Source organism: Convolutriloba macropyga, chromosome 14 (assembly GCF_964194025.1).
Source record: "Convolutriloba macropyga chromosome 14, txConMacr16.3, whole genome shotgun sequence".
Classification (NCBI taxonomy): Eukaryota; Metazoa; Xenacoelomorpha; order Acoela; family Convolutidae; genus Convolutriloba; species Convolutriloba macropyga.
Genome location: NC_134481.1, coordinates 26658282 through 26680583, shown reverse-complemented (window position 1 = coordinate 26680583; position 22302 = coordinate 26658282). Strand labels below are relative to the sequence as shown.

General features: G+C 37.1%; 1 protein-coding gene across 2 annotated transcripts in view; it reads left to right on the top strand.

The window, feature by feature from the left end:
• LOC142353727 (trissin receptor-like) overlaps positions 1-22302 on the top strand; it is a 111906-nt gene that overhangs the window by 56940 nt on the left and 32664 nt on the right. For both annotated transcript variants that reach the window (XM_075406067.1, XM_075406068.1), the window contains exon 4: positions 18331-18501. In XM_075406067.1, the coding sequence (XP_075262182.1) occupies positions 18331-18501 (171 nt within the window). The remainder of the gene's footprint in view (positions 1-18330; positions 18502-22302) is intronic.

Genomic DNA, 22302 nt, shown 5'->3' with positions numbered 1-22302 from the left:
TTTTAGCTTTTTTCAACTTTTCTGCATCTTTATTTATTTTCTATGGCTTAGTCTAACCAAAGAACAGGTCCTATTGGTTTTTAATAACACTTTAGAAAAATTATTGGAATTTGTTTCTTTAAAAGCTAATGATTTAGACGACTTCTGAAATTTTTGGTGAAAAACTGTTTATTGATTTTTGAATTTCGCCTCCTTATTTCTTCTTTTTGTCGACTTGTTACCTAGTCTAATTAATGAGAGCTCCCATCTGCCGGCAGTTAGGAAATGTAAATTTGTATAGTTAAGGTTTTATGCCATTGCATTTTGACGTTGTTTCTAACTGCTTTTAAATTTTGATATTAAGATTTTGCCGCAGAATTTTTGCTTTTTTTGTTTTTTTTGTTGTTTGTTTTTTTTTCAAGTAGTCTTTTTAATGGCAGCTCTCGTGAGCGTTGTAATGAGGCCTGGAGTTATGTAATTCAATTAGTAGTTTGGTTGTGTAACGATCTTTTTAAAGGCAAACATCTCCTTGTTTTCTGACAATTTAGTCAAAAATGTAGATGAGCTTGGGTCGAAACATCATGTGCGAGCACACCTTAACGAGCTTCCTTGTTCTAATAATTTTTATATTGATATATTCAATTTTCAAATGGCATGCTTAGTGGATGTTTTTAAATGGCGCTTAGAAACTCCATTTCATATACAGATTGAGAATTGACAGTTACTTGTAAATTCTCAAAACAATTAAATGCTCCTGAAGATGTTTTGAGGCTTTTAATTTTCTTTAAATTTATTTAAGTATTTTCTACAGTTGCTTTGACTTGCCACAATTTTGGAAATCATGTTAACAGTTGACCTTGTGAATAAATTACCCTGTAGCCTTGTGATACATATGGATACCTAAATATATATCGAAACCTTTATGTGTACTAAATTATTTACCCTCTATATATATAATTATATCATGTGTTTTATAAACTAAAAGTTATGACTTCTATTTATTCACCTATACTAATATTCCCGATAGTCTACTAAATTATTTCATATTTTGTTCATATCGATTTATTACTAGTAATCATAATCTCAGTTAGTCAATCTGAATTCAAGTTACTCTGCATTTGCTCTTCATAACCCTAAGTTAATCTTAGCAGTGGATCCGCGTCGCGTTTCCAATAAACATAATTCACAATACACAAGTATTTGTGTATTTGACCAGCACTTGCTACTCAATTCTTAAGACAAAGCATTCGCACCGCGAATCCTAACTTATTCAGTAATAAAAGATATAACATGGCGCAGTCAGCGACAAAGGACAGCGGCAAGTCCCCACTTGGAATTCAACCCTTTTGGGAAAAGGCGACACTAGAACCCCCAATTCGCTGGGAGTTTTGGAGAATACAATTGAAACTCGCAATCCTCGCTAGAGAGGGAATTGAAGTGGACCTTCTCTTGGTAGACCCTCCAGAACATGTACTCCTGCCTCCTGAACCAGCATATGAGGATGCAGTGGACAACCCGACGGCGCAATCAGAATGAGACCGACGTACCCGCAATGAGCAGGCAAAAACAGCGTGGAAAAACCAATGTCAACGTGTCATGACAATCGGCGTACTTTGTGGTGACAAACCATGGAAGTTATGTGATCGAAAAGCATCCTCTCTGATGTATTTGAGCTTAGGCATGGAGGGGCGCCGTGTATTCAACTCAAAAAATTCAACCATTAACCTCGAAACAATCTCAACGAAGGATCTTTGGGACGTTCTAAATACAACCTTCATTCGGATCCATAATATAACCTTCGATAGATACCTCTTCCTCACAAGAAAACAACAAAAGGGAGAACCTATTGAGAAGTTCTATGGACATCTCAAAGAACTTTCGGAAAACTGTGACCTAGGAGATAAAGGGGACACTATCATCCGGGATGTCTTTATCGCGAATATGCAAAATGAAGACATTCAGAAGGAACTTCTTAAAGAAACAGTAGACCCAGAAAAAGCATTGGCAATAGCAATTAATATTGAGATGGGTACACTCAACCAACTAAAAATGAACGCAAGCAAAACTGAATCACAGTCAACGGTTAACCAAGTACAACGGACACGTATCGCAAATGCTACCCCTTTCTCCAATATGAATACAACCGCACGGAAAAAGCCTACAACCTGTCATTTCTGTGGATCTAACTGGACCTCCGACCATCGCAATAAATGTCCCGCTCGGGGAAAAAGATGCAATAACTGTGGTATTGAGAACCACTTCGCAAAGGTCTGTCGCAAACCTAAAGATCCCAATTCGTACCCAAAACCTAGACCGCGAGTCAATAACGTAGAAAAAGACGATCAAAATGAAGATGTCAATCAAATTTCGGCCAATTTTGATCCCGATTTGGAGTCAAACTATTCTTCAGATGAAGATAACTGTGTAGCAGTTATATCTTCAACAGATTCCGCAACTTCGGTGGACGCAACCAACCTTCCTGTAACTCTCGGCAATACACCAACAAAGGTTTTGGTGGATTCGGGCAGCGTATGTACAATAATCAATGAATCCTTGGCGAACTCAATTATTTCCCATGACCCAAAATCAAAGTGGATACGCGAAGCGAATCCTAAACAATTGAAAACATTTTCAAATGAACCTATTCACACGGTGGGCATCCTCCAAACTTCCATTCAAAGCAGCAATTGGTACGCGAATCCAATTGAAATTCAAGTAGTGGCGGACGGACATCGCTCTCTATTGGGTAGAGATTTGTTTCCAGCTCTTGGAATTTCAATACATCAATCAAGTAATCAAGTAACAATCAATCAGGTAGATCAAGAATATTGCCCAATCAAAAAACAGATTGCTATTGATTACCCCGACTTAATCTCCAGAATTTGTAAGTCTAAATTACATACAGTTCGTTCAAAATTCCACAAAAATTATACCCCATCACATCAAAAAGGCCGACGTGTCCCTATAAATTTGTTAGACAAAGTATCCGCCGAACTAAAGAAACTTTCTGAACAAGGACACATTGAAAAATTACAAGAATGTTCGGATAAAAACTTCATTTCTCCCATTGTAATTACGGTCAAAAAGGACAAATCTGTAAAATTAGCTCTTGATTCGAAAATATTAAACAAAGCGATCCACAAAAACAAGTATCAAATGCCAAACATAGATAGCCTCATCGATTCAATTTCACAACATATTAATAACTCAAATCTGGGAGATAATGTATATTTTTCAACAATCGACCTAAAATACGCCTATAGTCAATTAAAGCTACATCTCGATACGGCACGCCACTGTAATTTTAACATCATTTGCGGCGAAGCAACGGGTACGTATCGTTTTAAAACGGGATTTTATGGCCTTACAGATATGCCGGCCGAGTTTCAAAAGGCAATGGATTACACATTGGTTTTCTAACACATACTGTTTTCTCTGACTAACACATACTGTTTTCTGGATGACATAATCGTAGTTAGCAAAGGCACCCAGGAATCGCACCTCAAATACGTATACAAATGTCTCCAAAAACTTGAAGCAGACAATCTTAGAATTAACTTAAGCAAATACCACTTCTCAAAACATCAAATTAATTGGCTTGGTTTTACATTTTCACAAAGTGGTGTTAAACCTATCGAATCTAAAACAGTGGCAATTGCGGAAATTAAAGCCCCAAAAACATTGAAACAATTGCGGTCATTTTTAGGTAGTGTTCATCATCTAAGCAAACTTATACCTAATCTTGCCAAAATATGTCACCCTCTTCGACCCTTATTAAAGAAAAACGAAAAATTTATTTGGAATGAGAATCATCAATCACATTTTGAACATATCAAAACTGTTATTGCAAACGCTACGGAAAATACTCATTTTAATCCAACACTGGAAACGCGCATCAAATGTGATGCATCCCGCCAAGGTTTAGGCGCTGCACTCGAACAATTAGATTGCGAAGGGTGGAAAACAATAGATTTCGCATCTCGTTTTCTTAATAGCAATGAAGAACGTTATAGTGTAAATGAACTCGAATTACTTGGGGTGGTTTGGGCCATTGAATATTTTAAATATTTTCTATTTGGGAAAACCTTCACAGTTTTAACAGATCACAAAGCACTTCTTTCCGTCTTAAAATCACACCGCTCTAATAAATCTTACAACAGTAGATTAACACGATGGATTGACCGTTTGTTACCATTTGATTTTAATATTGAACATATTCCTGGTACCCGAATGGGCTTAGTTGATTATATTTCGCGACAACCAAATCAGAACGCTAAAAGTGTCAATCAATATGATGAGGAATTTATGGTAGCAACAATTTCCCGTATTCGCGACGCGATTACATCTTTATTTAGTAACGCAAATAAAATTCCTTTCCAAAAGCGGCACATAACTAGTAATTATAAGCAACAAGTACATCCGACGCGAGTCCACTCTTGCAAACCTGCTAAAATTAGCGCGCATAATTCGAATGCCTCAATTAATTCACTCATTCCTCGAGCACAAGTAAACAATTACAATTCTGAATTGATTTCTAACTTTAATTGCCGTGCAAATCAACTGCTTCAATCTGATACCACACCCGCATCGCGAATCCAGTCGCAAAATTCTAATTGCAATTTGATAGCTAGCTCCACACAACAAGTACTTCATATCAACATGTCAGCAAAAGAGGCACCACAAAGTAACCCATCAACTTCACCACACACCCCAAGAGTGACATTTCGCACCCAATCCACCCCCATTTCATCTACCAGAGCCGGACCCAGCAACACCCAAGCATCATCATCACCAGAGGACTATGACATTGAGCTTTCACGGGAAGAGGTATTCGAAAACAACCTAAACCAACTCTTCACTAAATCCTTCCTGGCGGTACTCACAAGCAAAGACGCGGTGCTGAAAGAGATCCGCGATTGTGTAATGCAGGATGACGAGGCCCGCTGTCAAGAAATGAGCACATACATCCACTCCTTCTGGAAGGATCTACACGTGAAATCTGGGTGTCTGTGTGTTGACCAACGTGTGGCCATTCCGAATTCTATCAAGGAGGCGGTGCTCGAATCCATTCACATGACGCACCCGGGTAGTTGGGGGATGATATCTCTCTCTCAATATGCATGGTGGCCCTACATGCATAGGGAAACTTTAGCAAAAACATCCGATAGTGGTAAGAATCTGAAACCTATTATACCAAAATCTAAATGGCACCCACACAAAGCTTGTCAAGAACCAAACGAAGAAATACAGATTGATTTTGGGGGTCCGATAATTAATGATAAAGACAAAGATATTTACTTCTTAACATGTATTGACCGTTATTCAAAATATCCAACTGTTAGAATATTCGAAAATGCTAATGGGGTAAACGTAGTAAAATTTCTTCGTGATTATGCATATACTCATGGAATCCCGCGAACGATACGCTTAGACCAAGCAACTTGTCTTGTAGGTAAACAAGTTACAAATTATTGTAACGAAAATAATATCGACATTCTCGACGCTCCGGTCGGTGATCATAGAGCTATTGGATTGGTGGAGCGAATGATCCAAACAATTAAAAGACGTTTAGCCTGCATGAAAGCCGAAAATAAAGATACATTTTCCACAGCTAAAGCAATAAAACAAATATTCTCTGATCTACGATTAACTAAGCAGAAAACAACAAAGATAACACCTTTTGAAGCTCATTTCGGTCGCCCTGCAAATACTCCCTTACGGAATATTAGCACACTTCCATCAAGTCAAAATCTAACTTATGAAAAAATTGTTAATCACTATTTAGATGCTGAGACAGTTTCTGCGGAGGATTTGCTCGAAGAAAATGGATGGATCAGTGCCAACAGAAGTGACATTGAGATAGAGCATAAGATGTGCCAGGCCTCCTTAGACGCAGGACAACGCTATCGGGAGTCCGACATCGAAGAGTCCCGCTTTATAACGCATCCGCAGATCACAGACCCTATCCCCAGGACAGAACAGTCCCTTAACGTCAAACTGGCTCGCAAATTACCGCAAAAGAAAAGAGCAAAACGACAACTGGCGAGCCTGTACGAAGTGGTAAAACCTGGATCCTTCGTCACCAAATCGTCACCAACAACGACGATAATTAACGAGCCTGGCAGAACTCCAGTGAAAGTCCGAGATAGTGATCTCGCAAAATTTGGGACTAAAGCAGAACGATCCACCAACTTGTGGGTATACGCCCATCGACGCCCTGCCCCTTACGAAAAAACCACAGAATTTAAGATCGCGAAGCATAGTAACGATCTTAAGAAACAAAAGAGGGGCGAAATCAAGATCAGACATCGCCAACGTGATACTACATCAGTAGTATCCTCTGTGAATTCAAATGTCTCGCGTGCATTAACAGTCCGCAAGCCGAATAAACCACAATTCAAAAGACGCCTTAATGTCCCACAGCTGATATCCAAGAAGACGTCTCAACTCAAAACCAGCCTCTCATTTCAATTGTACCGGCCCCACCTACACCTACATCACAAGTACCCCCCGCACAGACACAGGACGACCAAACAAAAAGCTGCAAGCGCAATCGACCCCAATTCTACGGCTTCACAGATGCTGACATCTCTCCTACAAGTTCTCTAGCTTCAACAAGTTCTACTCAACCAAAGAAGCGCAAGAATAAAAAAGAGAAGAAACAAACAAAGCAGTCCGATTCGGTGGTAACCCTCATACAAACGGCGGAACAATCTCGAATCCCGTCAGCTCCCAGACCCGACTTACAATTGGGACAAGTTTCACCACCGGATCCCAGAGTTCGATATTTCGAATATGAGCAAGAACGAGAAATGTCGGTGTGGGATGCTGAAAATGAAATTTAAATTCAAAAACTTAGTAAAACTGTCTTAAACTGCATTCATTTATTTAGCCTTGTTCCCGCTCTGCTGATCCAAATATAATGTTAATTTTACTTTGAATTCATTACAGTTCATCTTCATTTGTTAGCTATTAATTTCTTTCAGTAATCGCCCTGCGAATCTATTTATTTCTGTTTGTGCAGTTAAATTATTCAGTACAATGTATTCATTTCACACGCTTAAATTATGACGCGTATTCGCTTCACATTTACACAATTATTTAACAATAGTAGTACCTCTACATTTTGAGTTAAATTATGTTCGTCTCATTCAATTTCATGTTTTATGCAGATACTAAAAAATTGTAAATACATTAAAAATTTTTTTTGTCACGAGGGAAATGTGATACATATGGATACCTAAATATATATCGAAACCTTTATGTGTACTAAATTATTTACCCTCTATATATATAATTATATCATGTGTTTTATAAACTAAAAGTTATGACTTCTATTTATTCACCTATACTAATATTCCCGATAGTCTACTAAATTATTTCATATTTTGTTCATATCGATTTATTACTAGTAATCATAATCTAAGTTAGTCAATCTGAATTCAAGTTACTCTGCATTTGCTCTTCATAACCCTAAGTTAATCTTAGCAGTGGATCCGCGTCGCGTTTCCAATAAACATAATTCACAATACACAAGTAATTGTGTATTTGACCAGCACTTGCTACTCAATTCTTAAGACAAAGCATTCGCACCGCGAATCCTAACTTATTCAGTAATAAAAGATATAACAAGCTTAGAGGTCATGAAGTGTCAACAATTAATCAGCTTTTCTGAAGTACTCTGTGAATCAAAGATGGAATCATTGTTTGAGAGTGTGCACCGCAACCGAAGTAATGTAGGCAAAAATTAATACAATAAACAAAAACTAAATCAAACAAATAAGCCAATGAAAGAAAAGGACTTTAAGAAAAACTTATTTAAACTTAATTAGACTAAATCTCAATCATTAGGGCAACTGTTAACAAAATACTGAACTTACAGCGTCTGGAATACAGGCGGTTATTTAGCACCTCTAAAATATGTCTTCTGACAACTATTCCGTTCGATTCAAATTGAATGAGAAAATCACGTAAACTATAAATTATTGTTTCAAAAAAACTTATTTAATCAAAAAAAAATTTTGGCAAAAAACAACGAGTTGAATTATCGCAGTTCTGTTCAACATTCTACAAATGTGCGTATCACCGATAAATGCGAAATAGGAAGCCTTTTTCTGAATCCAGCATCTTTGTTTAACCTAAAATAACTTTCGTTTACGAGGTCTTCCTGTGTGGCCACTTGATGCAAAGTACATCTCTTTAGTAATCCCTCCAGTCAGTTTTTACCGGATTAAGTTTCTATTTTACAGTTGCTGGTTTCTAGTGATTCAATTCATTTCAATTCAAACTATTCAATTCTCTAAAATCCAAAAACAAACAGGACACACTGATCATTTTAACAGAGTTTAAAGAAATAAAAATTGAAATGACAATTAACTTGGTTATATTGACTTTACTCATGAACAAGACAGATTAGCAGTTTAATTATCCAAATATCAGCAGTCCGGTTCTTTTCCTTAGAAGAAGATGTAGGCCTCCATTACAATTTGCTTTTGTTCTCCCGTCTTAGGTCAGGTAAGGACAAAAATTTGTGACTGGAGGAAATACCATAGCTTGAGGGCTTTCTTATGGATACATAATATTGTTTTGTTGATTTTCAGTTGACAATTTTTTTTGAAATTCAGCCCCTTTTAAATTGCTCGCATAATCACCATCGTCAAATGGATTTTAGTTTGACGCCCCGACTCACTGGGTGACAAAAACATCAGAGCGCTAATAAATTGCGTTACAATCTGTTGTCCCTACTGATTGGGTGACATTCAAAAACAAATTTTTTGAATCCTTGCCAATAAACATCCAGTCTACTACTACGCTGCTCTCCCAAGTTTCGCAACAAAAACTTGATAACTTTTATCCGATTACTAAAGGAACGTCAGAAGATTTTTTTTCAAGGTATGAAAGCTCCATCTTCATGACGAAACGACCTCCCTTTAGACCTTGTTCCTTTTATGTACCGATTTGAGCCTCATACGATTGCAAATTTTAATCACAGTTTGGTCCAGTTTACGATAATGCTGTATGGTTTGTCCCATTTAAAAGCAAACCTCCTGACAAAATTTTTACCTTCTCCTGCCATCGTACCGTTAACACTAAAAATTAACAAATTAAACGCAATATGTTATTCCTAGTAAGCCTCGGGTGTTTTCTCATCTTTTCGTCAGCGCAGCTTTCAACTCATCCTCTGGATTTCTCTTGCTGCAAGATTTTGCCTCAGTTTTTGTGACACAAATATCGAACAAGGCAGTCTCCTGAACGCTCCAGACACCTCTTACGAGAAGGTTGGCTCTTAAATTATTCTGATTCTCTGAATGTGTACGAATTCTCTGCTCTTTTTCAGATTAAGTCAATGCAATGCACGACAAGTCTCCCACTGAACCTCTAATTTCAATGTGTTTTGGGGTAATCAGGCCTCATTTTTTGCAGATCAGTGCATGCTGAACACTGAAATCTTCACCACAACCAATAGTTTTTTCCGAAAGTATTGTTTGTGGTAAACCGTATCTTAGCGCCATGGAATCTTGGAGTTCGTTCTTCGACAAAATTAAATTGTTTCTCTCGCCAACATTTTTGCTGTTAACCAACACGTTTACCGTTTTGAAACTCTGATCCATTTTTTTGCTTCTAATGTGCATGCTTGTTCTATTAAACCAATGTTTGTTTTATTCTGCCAGGACTTTTTTCAAGCTGAAAATTTTGTTTTTTCTTGCGAACGTGAGTTTCGTGTGCGTCGACGTTCAATGTCGTTCCTCTAAAAGAAATTTCCGAAATTCAAAAAGTTGTTTTCTTGGTAATTTCTATTTGTCCACTCGCTTTTACTACTGGGTTTGAAATACCTACTCTTCCTTTCTTAGCTGATAAATCTAACAAGCTTGGTTAACGATTGCTCACATTATAAATGTTGGTTATTATTGATATGAATTTGTTTTTTATTGAATCCTCTAGTGGTTTCAGAACTTTATCTTGGGACAACTCTCATTAGAAAACTCCCTTCGGCTGGAACAGATTTAGTGAGCACCAAGAAACTCCCATGAGGACAGAAATCGGCTGCATCACTCAAAAATTGAATTTTATTTTGCCAATTTTTTCCGTTTTTTGAACAAATTTGTTCAAAATAATTTCATCGCCATTGAAATTTGTAAGATAACGTTTTCCTGTTACGATTTTCGAACTTGTTTGCTCAAAAAAAAGTTTGGATTCATTTACGTAGGCTTGATGAACAATGAGGAAGCTCTGTTTTGGCTCAGGATAGAAGGCATACTTTGGCCCTTAATCGACTATTTGTCGCAGCCATTGTTTCAAGTTGCCGAATTTTGCGCAAGCTGCTGATCATCTGTAACAAAACTTTGTGTATATGTCGTTGGTTTTTGAAAATTTTCTTAAAGTCAATAGAGCAACAGCATAAAAAAGCCTTGAAAGAGAGTCGCCTTGATTTGTTCATTCTTTGTTGCGGATACAGACGTCAGTATTGTTCAGCACAAGATTAGAGTTTTCGTGACAACTGTTGATTGTAGTAACTATTGTCTAGGGAGCTGTTGACCAAAAGGTTCTAGCGTTTTTGTTTATTGTGTTGAATGCAGTTTTTATCTACAAGTAACCTTGTTGAATTTCTGATGTTACTTTCTTGAAACCTCTTAGCACACGCTCATACTTTCTTGTCAGGTTCACTCTTTTGAGATCTCACAGCTTTGCTGGAGAAACAAGTGCATCTCTGATAAAATTGAACAAGAAACTGAAATTTTTCAATCGACCACTCTTTCAAGCTATTTTAAATTGTTTTTTTTTAGATCTTTGGAATGCCTCCCTTTGTGGTCCCTGTGGAGTTTAAGAACCGAACTTTTGCATGAATAATTGTAGACCATAATTCTCTTGCAGTCGGTTTAAACGAAAAAAAGTTGTTCTATTTTTAACTTAGTCTGTTAGTTTAAAAATTGAGGAATAAAATCCTTGCATATGCTCCTGGCTCTTTTTGAGTGTAGGTCTCCCAATAAAATATCTGAATTCAAAATGCTTTTTTTTTTCAAATCTGAGCATCCAGAACATGGAAATCTTCACCACAACCGACTATTTTTTAGAGAGGTTTTTTAGGAGTGAGTCGTATGTTAGCGCCATGCAGTCGTGGAATTCGTTCTTCGACATATCAAAAATGTCTCTCCCTGACACTTTTGCTGTTAACCATTAAATTTCCCGTTTTGAAAGTCCGATCCATTCTCTTCTTCTCTGATATTCATATCTTGTTCCAAGATACCATTGTTTGTGTTACTCTACTGGGACTCTTGCTGAAGCTGAAAATTTAGTTTACTGCTGCGAACGTGAGTTTCGTGGGCGTCGACATTCAATGGTGTTCCACTGAAAGAAGATTCCGAAAGAAAGGAAAGATTTTTTTTGGGCATTACAAATCTCCCACTCGCTTTTACTACGGGTTTTGGAATACCTACTCGTCCATTCTTTGGATATAAATTTAACAAGCTTCGTTGGTGATTGCTCACATAATAAATGTTAGTTATGTTTGATATCAAAATTTTTTGTATTGAATCGCCCAGCGGTTTCAGATATTCATCGCTTCTTGGGACACCTTTCATCAGAAAGTTCCCTTTGGCTGGACCAGGTGTAGTGAAAACCGTGGAACTTTCAAGAGGACAGAAATCGACTGCAGCACTCAAAAATTGAATTTTGTTGTGGTAGCCATACTTCGTTTCCTCACCAATTATTTGTCGCAGCCATTGTATCAAGTCGTTGAATTTTGCGCGAGCTCCAGCGTCATATGCATGCAAATTTTGTAATGTTTTGTCGATTTCTGCAATTTTTTCATTATAGGCAATAAAGAAACACCATAAAAAAGTTTTGAAAGAGAGCCGCCTTAAATTGTCCATTCTTGGCTGCAGATACAGACGTCAGTATTGCTCAGCACGAGTTTACAGTTTTCCTGGTAGCTATTGTACAAAAAATTGGATGCTCTGGACCAAAGGCTTAATGCGTTTTGTAGCGCAGAGCTTCTATTTTCTCAATTGATTGTACATTTGCGTCACGCAATAACTGACCAAAACCACTGGAGATCTTTTCTCAAACAATTTTTGAAGTTCATGAAAATATCCCTCAATTCTCGCATATTTTATATTCAAACGCATGCGCCAAGTCATCATCAGTTGAATCAGCTACTGCTTTCCCTAGTAATCTTTGCAATGTTTCATTAAGGCTGACTGGTCTGACTCCAGGCTGTTTGTCGAATGCAATTAGTCGACATGAGAACACGGCTTCAATTTTACGTCACAAAATGATTCGTTTGCGATCAAATTACAAATCTCAAGGACAACTTCTATCAGTATCGAGCCTTTGATCCCAAACCTAATTAACACTTTGAACCAGTAGCTGGCGTCTGATCCAGAGGGTAGTAAACTTCCAACAAGCTTCCTGGCTTGTTTTTCGATTGTATTACTTGCTATATTCATTTCTCTAGAGGAGGAAGTTCTAATATGTTGAATGGCTCCTCGATGGGGAGGCTTTCGGGTGCTTGCTCCGCAGAATTTTGTTTACCGTTGTACCCTCTATTTCATCAAGAGGCTTAAAAACACTCGTTTTTTTTATCTGCAAGGAAATTTGTTGTTTTTTTGATGTTCCTTTCTTGAACCATCTTAGCACACGCTCGCACTTACTCCTCAGCATAGGTTCACTCTTTTTGGTTCTGACATTTTTGCTTGAGAATTAAGTACAACTCCTATAAGATTGAACAAGCAACCTAAATTTTTCAATCAACCACTCCTTCAATCTATTTTCAATTGTTATTTTTTGTTCTTTGGAGTGTCTCACTTTGTTGCCCTGTGGATTAGGGGAACCGAAGTTTTGCATATCTAATTGTATTCAATGATCCTCTTGCAGTCTGTGTAAACGAAAAAGAATTGTTTTGTTTTTAACTTAGTCTTTTAGCCTGCAAATTGAGGAATATAACCCTTGTATATGCTATCAGATACGAGTGTGGAAACTTTGTGAGCCCTCTTGTTCATTATTGACAATTCCTAGAAAACGAATTTTGATCTGGTCTCAAGCACTAAGATGACGTTGACATGGCGTGTAATAAAAGAGTAGCCTAAATATGAAAAATGGCGCCTCAATTTTTGTTAAAATATTTCTAAGTTCCACTTGTCATTGAAGCATTGGTAAGGAGCAATGCATAACAATTAAAAATTTTCAGTATGCATAACATACTGAAACTTTAAAGCAAAACAATTAAAGTGGAAGCTCTGGACCAAAGGCTTATAGCGTTTTGTAGCGCAGAGCTTCTGTTTTTTTAATTGATGTTACATTTGCGTCACGCAGGAACTGACCAAAACCACTGGAGGTCTTTTCTCAAACGATTTTTGAAGTTCATGAATGGATCCCTCAATTCCCGCATATTTTTTATCCAAACGCATGCGCCAAGTCATCATCAGTTGAATCAGCTACTGCTTTCCCTAGTAATCTTTGCGATGTTTCATTAATTCTGACTGGTCTGACTCCAGGCTGTTTGTCCAATGCAATTAGTCGACATGAGAACAAGGCTGCGATTTTACGTCAGAAAATGATTTCGTTTGCGGTCAAATTACCAATTTCAAGAAATACCTTTATCAGTATGGAGCTTTTGTGCCCAAACCTAATTAACACATTGAACCAGTAGCTGGCGTCTGATCCAGAGGGTAGTAAACTTCCAACAAGCTTCCTGGCTTGTTTTTCGATTGTATTACTTGCTATATTCATTTCTCTAGAGGAGGAAGTTCTAATATGTTGAATGGCTCCTCGATGGGGAGGCTTTCGGGTGCTTGCTCCGCAGAATTTTGTTTACCGTTGTACCCTCTATTTCATCAAGAGGCTTAAAAACACTCGTTTTTTTTATCTGCAAGGAAATTTGTTGTTTTTTTGATGTTCCTTTCTTGAACCATCTTAGCACACGCTCGCACTTACTCCTCAGCATAGGTTCACTCTTTTTGGTTCGGACAGCTTTGCTTGAGAATTAAGTACAACTCCTATAAGATTGAACAAGCAATCTAAATTTTTCAATCAACCACTCCTTCAATCTATTTTCAATTGTTATTTTTTGTTCTTTGGAGTGTCTCACTTTGTTGCCCTGTGGATTAGGGGAACCGAAGTTTTGCATATCTAATTGTAGTCAATGATCCTCTTGCAGTCTGTTTAAACGAAAAAGAATTGTTTTGTTTTTAACTTAGTCTTTTAGCCTGCAAATTGAGGAATATAACCCTTGTATATGCTATCAGATACGAGTGTGGAAACTTTGTGAGCCCTCTTGTTCATTATTGACAATTCCTAGAAAACGAATTTTGATCTGGTCTCAAGCACTAAGATGACGTTGACATGGCGTGTAATAAAAGAGTAGCCTAAATATGAAAAATGGCGCCTCAATTTTTGTTAAAATATTTCTAAGTTCCACTTGTCATTGAAGCATTGGTAAGGAGCAATGCATAACAATTAAAAATTTTCAGTATGTATAACATACTGAAACTTTAAAGCAAAACAATTAAAGTGGAAGCTCTGGACCAAAGGCTTATAGCGTTTTGTAGCGCAGAGCTTCTGTTTTTTTAATTGATGTTACATTTGCGTCACGCAGGAACTGACCAAAACCACTGGAGGTCTTTTCTCAAACGATTTTTGAAGTTCATGAATGGATCCCTCAATTCCCGCATATTATTTATCCAAACGCATGCGCCAAGTCATCATCAGTTGAATCAGCTACTGCTTTCCCTAGTAATCTTTGCAATGTTTCATTAAGGCTGACTGGTCTGACTCCAGGCTGTTTGTCGAATGCAATTAGTCGACATGAGAACACGGCTTCAATTTTACGTCACAAAATGATTTCGTTTGCGGTCAAATTACCAATTTCAAGAAATACCTTTATCAGTATGGAGCTTTTGTGCCCAAACCTAATTAACACATTGAACCAGTAGATGGGGTCTGATCCAGAGGGTACTAAACTTCCAACAAGTTTCCTGTCTTGTTTTTAATTGTATTACTTGCTATATTCATTTCTCTAGAGGAAGAAGTTCGTATTTGTTGAATGGCTCCTCAATGGAGAGGTTTTTGGGTGCTTGTTCCGCAGAATTTTGTTTACCGTTGTTCCCTCTATTTCATCAAGAGGCTGAAAAACACTCGTTGTGTGTTTATCTGCAAGGAAATTTGTTGCATTTTTGATGTTCTTTTCTTGAACCATCTTAGCACTTGCTCGCACTTACTCCTCAGCTTAGCTTCACTCTTTTTGGTTCTGACAGCTTTGCTTGAGAATCGAGAACATCTCCTATAAGATTGAACAAGCAATTTAGATTTTTCAATCAACCACTCCTTCAATCTATTTTCAATTGTTATTTTTTGTTCTTTGGAGTGTCTCACTTTGTTGCCCCTGTGGAGTAGGAGAACCAAACTTTTGCATAACTAATTGTAGTCAATGATCCTCTTGCAGTCTGTTTAAATGAAAAAAAATGTTCTGTTTTTAACTTAGTCTTTTAGCCTGCAAATTGACGAATATAATCCTTGTAAATGCTATCAGATACGAGTGTGGAAACTTTATGAGCCCTCTTGTTCATTATTGACAATTCATAGAAATCGGTTTTTGATCTGGTTTCAGGGCCCAAGATGACGTTGACATGGCGTATAATATAAGAGTAGCCTAAATATAAAAAATGGCGCCTGAATTTTTGTTAATATAATTCTAAATTCCACTTCTGATTGAAGCATTGGTAAGGAGAAATGCATAACATTTAAAAATTTTCAGAATGCATAACATACTGAAAACTTAAAGCATAACAATTAAAATGGAAGCCCTGGACCAAAGGCTTATAGCGTTTTGTAGCGCAGAGCTCCTGTTTTTTCAATTGATTGTACATTTGCGTCACGAAGGAACTGACCAAAACCACTGGAGGTCTTTTCTCAAACGATTTTTGAAGTTCATGAAAGGATCCCTCAATTCGCGCAAATTTTTTTATCCAAACGCATGCGCCAAGTCATCATCAGTTGAATCAGCTACTGCTTTCCCTAGTAATCTTTGCAATGTTTCATTAATGCTGACTGGTCTGAGTCCAGGCTGTTTGTCCAATGCAATCAGTTGATATGAGAACAAGGTTTCGATTTTGCGTCACAAAAAGATTTCGTTTGTTGTCAAATTACCAATCTCAAGAAATACGTCTATCAGTATGGAGCATTTGAGCCCAAACCGAATTAACACATTGAACCAGTAGCTGGCGTCTGATCCAGAGGGTACTAAACTTCAAACAAGTTTCCTGGCTTGTTTTTAATTGTATTACTTGCTATATTCATTTCTCTAGAGGAGGAAGTTCTGATATGTTGAATGGCTCCTCAATGAAGAGGCTTTTGGATGCTTGTTCCGCAGAATTTGGTTTAAAGTTGTTCCCTGTATTTCATCAAGAGGCTTAAAAACACTCGTTGTGTTTTTATCTGCAGGGAAATTTGTAACATGTTTGATGTTCCTTTCTTAAACCATCTTAGCACACGCTCGCACTTACTCCTCAGGTTAGGTTCACTCTTTTCGGTTCTGACAGCTTTGCCTGAGAATCGAATACATCTCCTATAAGATTGAACAAGCAAATTAAATTTTTCAATCGACCACTCCTTCAATCTACTTTCAATTGTTTTTTTTGTCCTTTGGAGTGTCTCTTTTTGTTGCCCCTGTGGAGTAGGAGAACCGAACTTTTGCATAACTAACTGTAGTCAATGATCCTCTTGCAGTCTGTTTAAACGGAAAAAAAATGTTCTGTTTTTTATTTAGTCTTTTAGCCTGCAAAATGAGGAATATAATCCTTGTATATGCTATCAGATACGAGTGTGGAAACCTTGTGAGCCCTCTTGTTCATTATTGACATTTCCTAGAAAACGAATTTTGGTCTGGTTTCAGGCCCCAAGATGACGTTGACATGGCATATAATATAAGAGTAGCCTAAATATGAAAAATGGCGCCTGTATTTTTGTTAATATGTTTCTAAGTTCCTCTTCTGATTGAAGCATTGGTAATTAGAAATGCATAACATTTAAAAATTTAAGCTAATTTTTTTGGATTCAAATGAAGGAACTCAAATAAAATTTTTTTTTTATCTAATAGACAGATGTTTGAGTTTTGACTCTTTCTGTAAACCTTCAAAAACCCTGTTAGGGTTGTATGGGACTATGGTAACAAACACACTATGGATTATTACACAAAACTAAGAAAGCTCTGCTGATTGCGGGGTTAAAGGGTTAAATGAATCGGAGGTAAAAGGAGGAGAAACGTCCTGACGATAAAAACTACTTCGTTTATTAGCACACGCTCGCACCTACTCCTCAGGTTAGGTTCAGTCTTTTCGGTTCTGACAGCTTTGCTTGAGAATCCAGTTCATCTCCTATAAGATTGAACAAGCAACTTAAATTTTTCAATCGACCACTCCTTCAATCTATTTTTAATTGTTATTTTTTGTTCTTTGGAGTGTCTCACTTTGTTGCCCCTGTGGAGTAGGAGAACCGAACTTTTGCATAACTAATTGCAGTCAATGATCCTCTTGCAGTCTGTTTAAACAAAAAAAATGTTCTGTTTTCAACTTAGTCTTTTAGCCTGCAAATTGAGGAATATAATCCTTGTATATGCTATCCGATACGAGTGTGGAAACTTTGTGAGCCCTCTTGTTCATTATTTACACTTCCTAGAAAACAAATTTTGATCTGATTTCAGGCCCCAAGATGACGTTGACATGGCGTATAAGAGTGCGTATAATAAGAGTAGCCTAAATATGAAAAATGGAGCCTGAATTTTTGTTAATGTGTTTCTAAGTTCCACTTCTGATTGAAGCATTGGTAAGGAGAAATGCATAACAATTAAAAATTTAAGCTAATTTTATTGGATTTAAATGAAGGAACTCGAATAAAAAGTTTTTGTATCTAATAGACAGATGTTTGTGTTTTGAGCCTTTCTGTAAACCTTCGAAAACCCTGTTAGGGATGTTTGGGATGTTTGGTAACAAATTTACTATGGATTATTACACAAAACTAAGGATGTGCAGGGTTTCGTGAGAAAGCTCTGCTGATTGCGGGGTTAAAGGGTTAAATGAATCGTAGGTAAAAGAAGTAGAACCGTCCTAACAATGCCCACTCCTTCGTTTGTTAAAAGTGATTGCTGTTTCCATCGACATGTTATGCATTCTAACTGTACATACTTATGTGTTTGTGAAAGTGTTGAGACTAAGCTCAGATATTTACTATGAATTTTACCATGAAATGTCTATAAAGTGTGATGATCAGAACTATGGGCATAGTAAAAATCGTAATAAAAATACTATGATTCAGTACTGAAATACTATGAGACTCAGGTCCGGGGGTGGAATGTTGTAGAATATCACGGAGCTGATCCTGTGTCTGGTGTGTTTCATCTTTCCCTTCTCAGCCATGCTGGTGTTGTATGGAGCAATAGCTGTGAAGAGTGTGATGGACATGAGAGAGGTAGACATGCTCACTCTCCAGGGAAACCAGCAGAAGTCACCCTGCAACGACGGAAACAGAAAGGTACAATCACTTAATTCCCTTAATTGCTATAAAAGTCACTTTCCGCTAAAATTGATTCATTCGCATAAATAAACTTAGACATATGAAAAACAAACCAAATATGGAGCTAACACTGCATTTTGATGGAAATTGACAGCAATAATTTTAAATAACATCGTTGGTTTTAATTTGCGTATTTACTGTCTTCTGTCTGTTTGCAGACTATTAATTTTTTCAAAGTGAATAACCACTCTTTCGTTTGAGAACTTCATTTCATAAACAAAGATCCAGTAAGCAGTAAGCAACGTATAAATTTTGGAAGCAACGTATAAGATATAGTACGTACATAGCAACAAGTGAGGTTTGGACGGCAGGGTTTTTTTGATGCTCCTTTACCGGTTTTTGTCTGATGTCATTGACGTCAAAATCGGTTCATAATCGGTCAAAAATTGTCTAAAGAACTTAACAAAAATAGGAAATGTTTTAATACGTAATTTGGGACAATTTTTGTGCGTATTTCAACACTTGGATCTAATTAGCTGAGAAAATGAAGTTTTTGATATATTTGTCCGTATAAATCTCGCTTATATTTGTTTACTTAGTAACATCCTCAGGCCCAGAAGAAGATGTTGTAAGAATAGGTATGTTTTACTAGCGGACGGACGAACGATCCAGTGGACGTGCGCAAAACGGTAGAGCGTGCAACGCTGCCCGAACCGTAACGAAGTTCAGTGATTCGATCAGTAGGGTAGTAACGCCTTGTGTTGGTCTCATCAAGTACCCAAACCAGGTTACCGGTCTTTAGGTGTTGCTGGGCATGTCATGGTACAATTGTTTATGATTAGAATCTTCACAATTTCCCATGATTTAATATCATAGTATTTAAACTTTCTTTATACAGATAATATGGAAAATAGATTGATCTGATTGGTTACAATTGTAAAATAAAATAGTTTGGTATTAACCAAAAATAGAAGTAGTTGGAAGAGTAGTGGGATAGAAAGTTGAAGAAGCAAGAAGTTGATTGAATTGAATTGAAAGATCAGTAGAAAATTGTTTTATTAAAAGGGAAAGACCACACAAAGAACTCTTAGCATTCGATGGCCTGAAACAAAGGGGAAAGATAACCTCGAAAATCTGATTAAGTCTAAACTATAATGTAAATAAGATGGTGACAGGTAAAAGTGGTCTATGATTCCTTAAAATGTCGTGTTTTTACCTAAATAATATTGAATCGAAAAACCTTTACATTCAAATAGATCTTATACAAGCGAAAATTCTTTCTTATTTCATTGACACTGAAAGTTCAAAAATTTATATACTTTATGAGACAATTATCTCAAACTGCCATGGCCTCTTTATAATTGATAAATCGAACTTCCAACATAGTAAAGTTTTAGCTCTTTTAGATTCTACCGACACAAAAATTTACCTATTATCAGAGAAAACCTTATTTTGTTTAACAAACTGAAATGTTGCCTAGCATTGTCGACGCACTTATTGATTCGGCTCATACGGAAAATTCTTTGGAAATTTTCTATTTATTAGAGACAAAACTTATCTTTCAAAACCGTTCTTTAGAAACCTTGTGTATTATTACTAGCGAAGAAAAAGGAGTAAAATTTCTTGTTGTTACCGAAGATCACGAAAAAGAGGAATTAATTATTCTCACACTCGACAAACACGCTTTCTTATATCTGAAAAACTATATTCTCATTGCAACAACCGTCGAACTTGATATTTTTGAATTTGAACTTCTTCACTTATTTTAAATGTGACAGATGTGGCAGCAGCAGCAAATGCCATTGCAACTGCTATAGCAACAAGCATCGGTACAGCGACAGCAGCTGCATAACCTGCTCCTACAGTTCAGCTTACGCCTTTCTCAGGGGGCCCAACAGAAGACTTTCGTGTGTTCAAAGAAAAAATTCAAAGCTCAATCACACTATCACAAGTTCCTAACGCCGGAAAAGTTGACTATCTTAAATTGCATTTAAGCGGGGGAGCACTTAGTTATTTCTTAGAATTACCAGCAGCAAGTAAAGCAGACCTTACAACTGCTCTCAGATCACTTGAGACTCGATATGCTAGTCAAAATCAACTTGAACTGTATAAACTTAAATTTCAAGAACGCAAATTCAATTCGACGAAGGAAACACCGGAAGATTATTTGACTGACCTGATGAAATTAGCAAACATTGCATTTTCAAGCACAACAGGAGCTGGCGCAGTTGATAGAAGTGGTGAACGAACAAGAAGAATTAGAGACGCATTCATTGCTGGAATGCCAACACAAATAAGGCTCAAACTCTTACTGCGTCCTGACACCGATACAGTTGACAATTTATGTTCGCAGGTGTCTAGACGACTAGTGCTTAAAAGTATTCTTCCAGACGATGAAGCTAATGCTACAGCATTTAACGCCATCACACAACCAGAAACTTCAACGTCATTGGTTACAGCAATCAATTCAGTTATTGAAGCACAAAAGGATCTTGTAAAAAATCAAAAGGAAATGGGAAAACAAATGACAAAACTGGACAACAACTTCAGGAATAGTCGAGGAAACTACTCTCGTGGATATATTCAATACAGAGGTAATTTTCAAAACAGAACACCGAGGTGGACTGGACGACTTCAACAAAATTGGACTCCGAGAAACCAAGGTCAAAGTCGCCGAGGATACGGATACAACAACAATAATTACAACAACAACAACAGTATTTACCGAGGACAACAACGATACAGATCAAGATTTAATCCTATCATCTGCAGAAACTGTGGGCAACCGGGTCACATTGTCCGTGACTGCTTCTACAAAAAACCACCGGAAAGAGGCGGACATTTGCCGTATGATGTTTATACTGGAAAATCAAAAAACTAAGTAAGCCACAGCCTGAAATTTTTTTATCAACACTAGCTCACTCAACTAACAGAAAATTTATACACACGCACGGTGAAAAACTTTTCTACGTATACCTAGAAATCGAGAACTTTTATATCAAAGCTTTGCTTGATACTGGCGCATTTTGTAGTGCAATGTCTCTTCCCAATTTCGAGAAAATCAAAGTACAATGTCCTCACTTAGTGGAATCACAATCTGAAAGTATTACAAAAACAGTAAAAATGGCAGATGGGACTTCCACTTATATAGCTCTCAAATGTTGTCTCATAATATCAATCGGCGGACAAACATTTCAAGAAAATTTCCTAGTCTTGCCACAATTAAACTCGACTCTACTTGGGATGCCTTTTTTCAAAAACCACGAAATTGTATTTCACCCAAGTAAGGGACTTATTTATCTGCCTGACTATACTTTTACAATACCTCAGAAAAATTCGAAGACAATCACAAAAAAATATGTATTAGAAAATGTTTCACGAGTCTCTATTGCAGCAAATCATCAGGAAATCTTAGAGTGCAAATTACAAAAAGAAAACAGACACCTGGAAAATGCAATAGGAATATTAGAACCTTCAACAAAATTTGAGCAAAAGACAGGACTCTGCCTCATGTCATCCATTAGTAAAGTCGATAATAATCTAAACACAAAGGTGGGAGTTATTAATCTTCTCCCCCACAAAGTAACAATACCTCCAAACACAAGAATAGGAAAATTCACAATTCTCACGCCAAAACAAGCATCATTTATAATTCCTATTCATCCTTCTCTCATCAACACAACAGAATCTACACATTCAATCTTCAAACAAATCTACAAACAAATCTACAAACAACAAATCAAATTACTGCCCATACTACAATGATGGATTTTCGTTCGCCACTCCAGAAAACTGCCCGAATGCTACAACGTTTTGTGG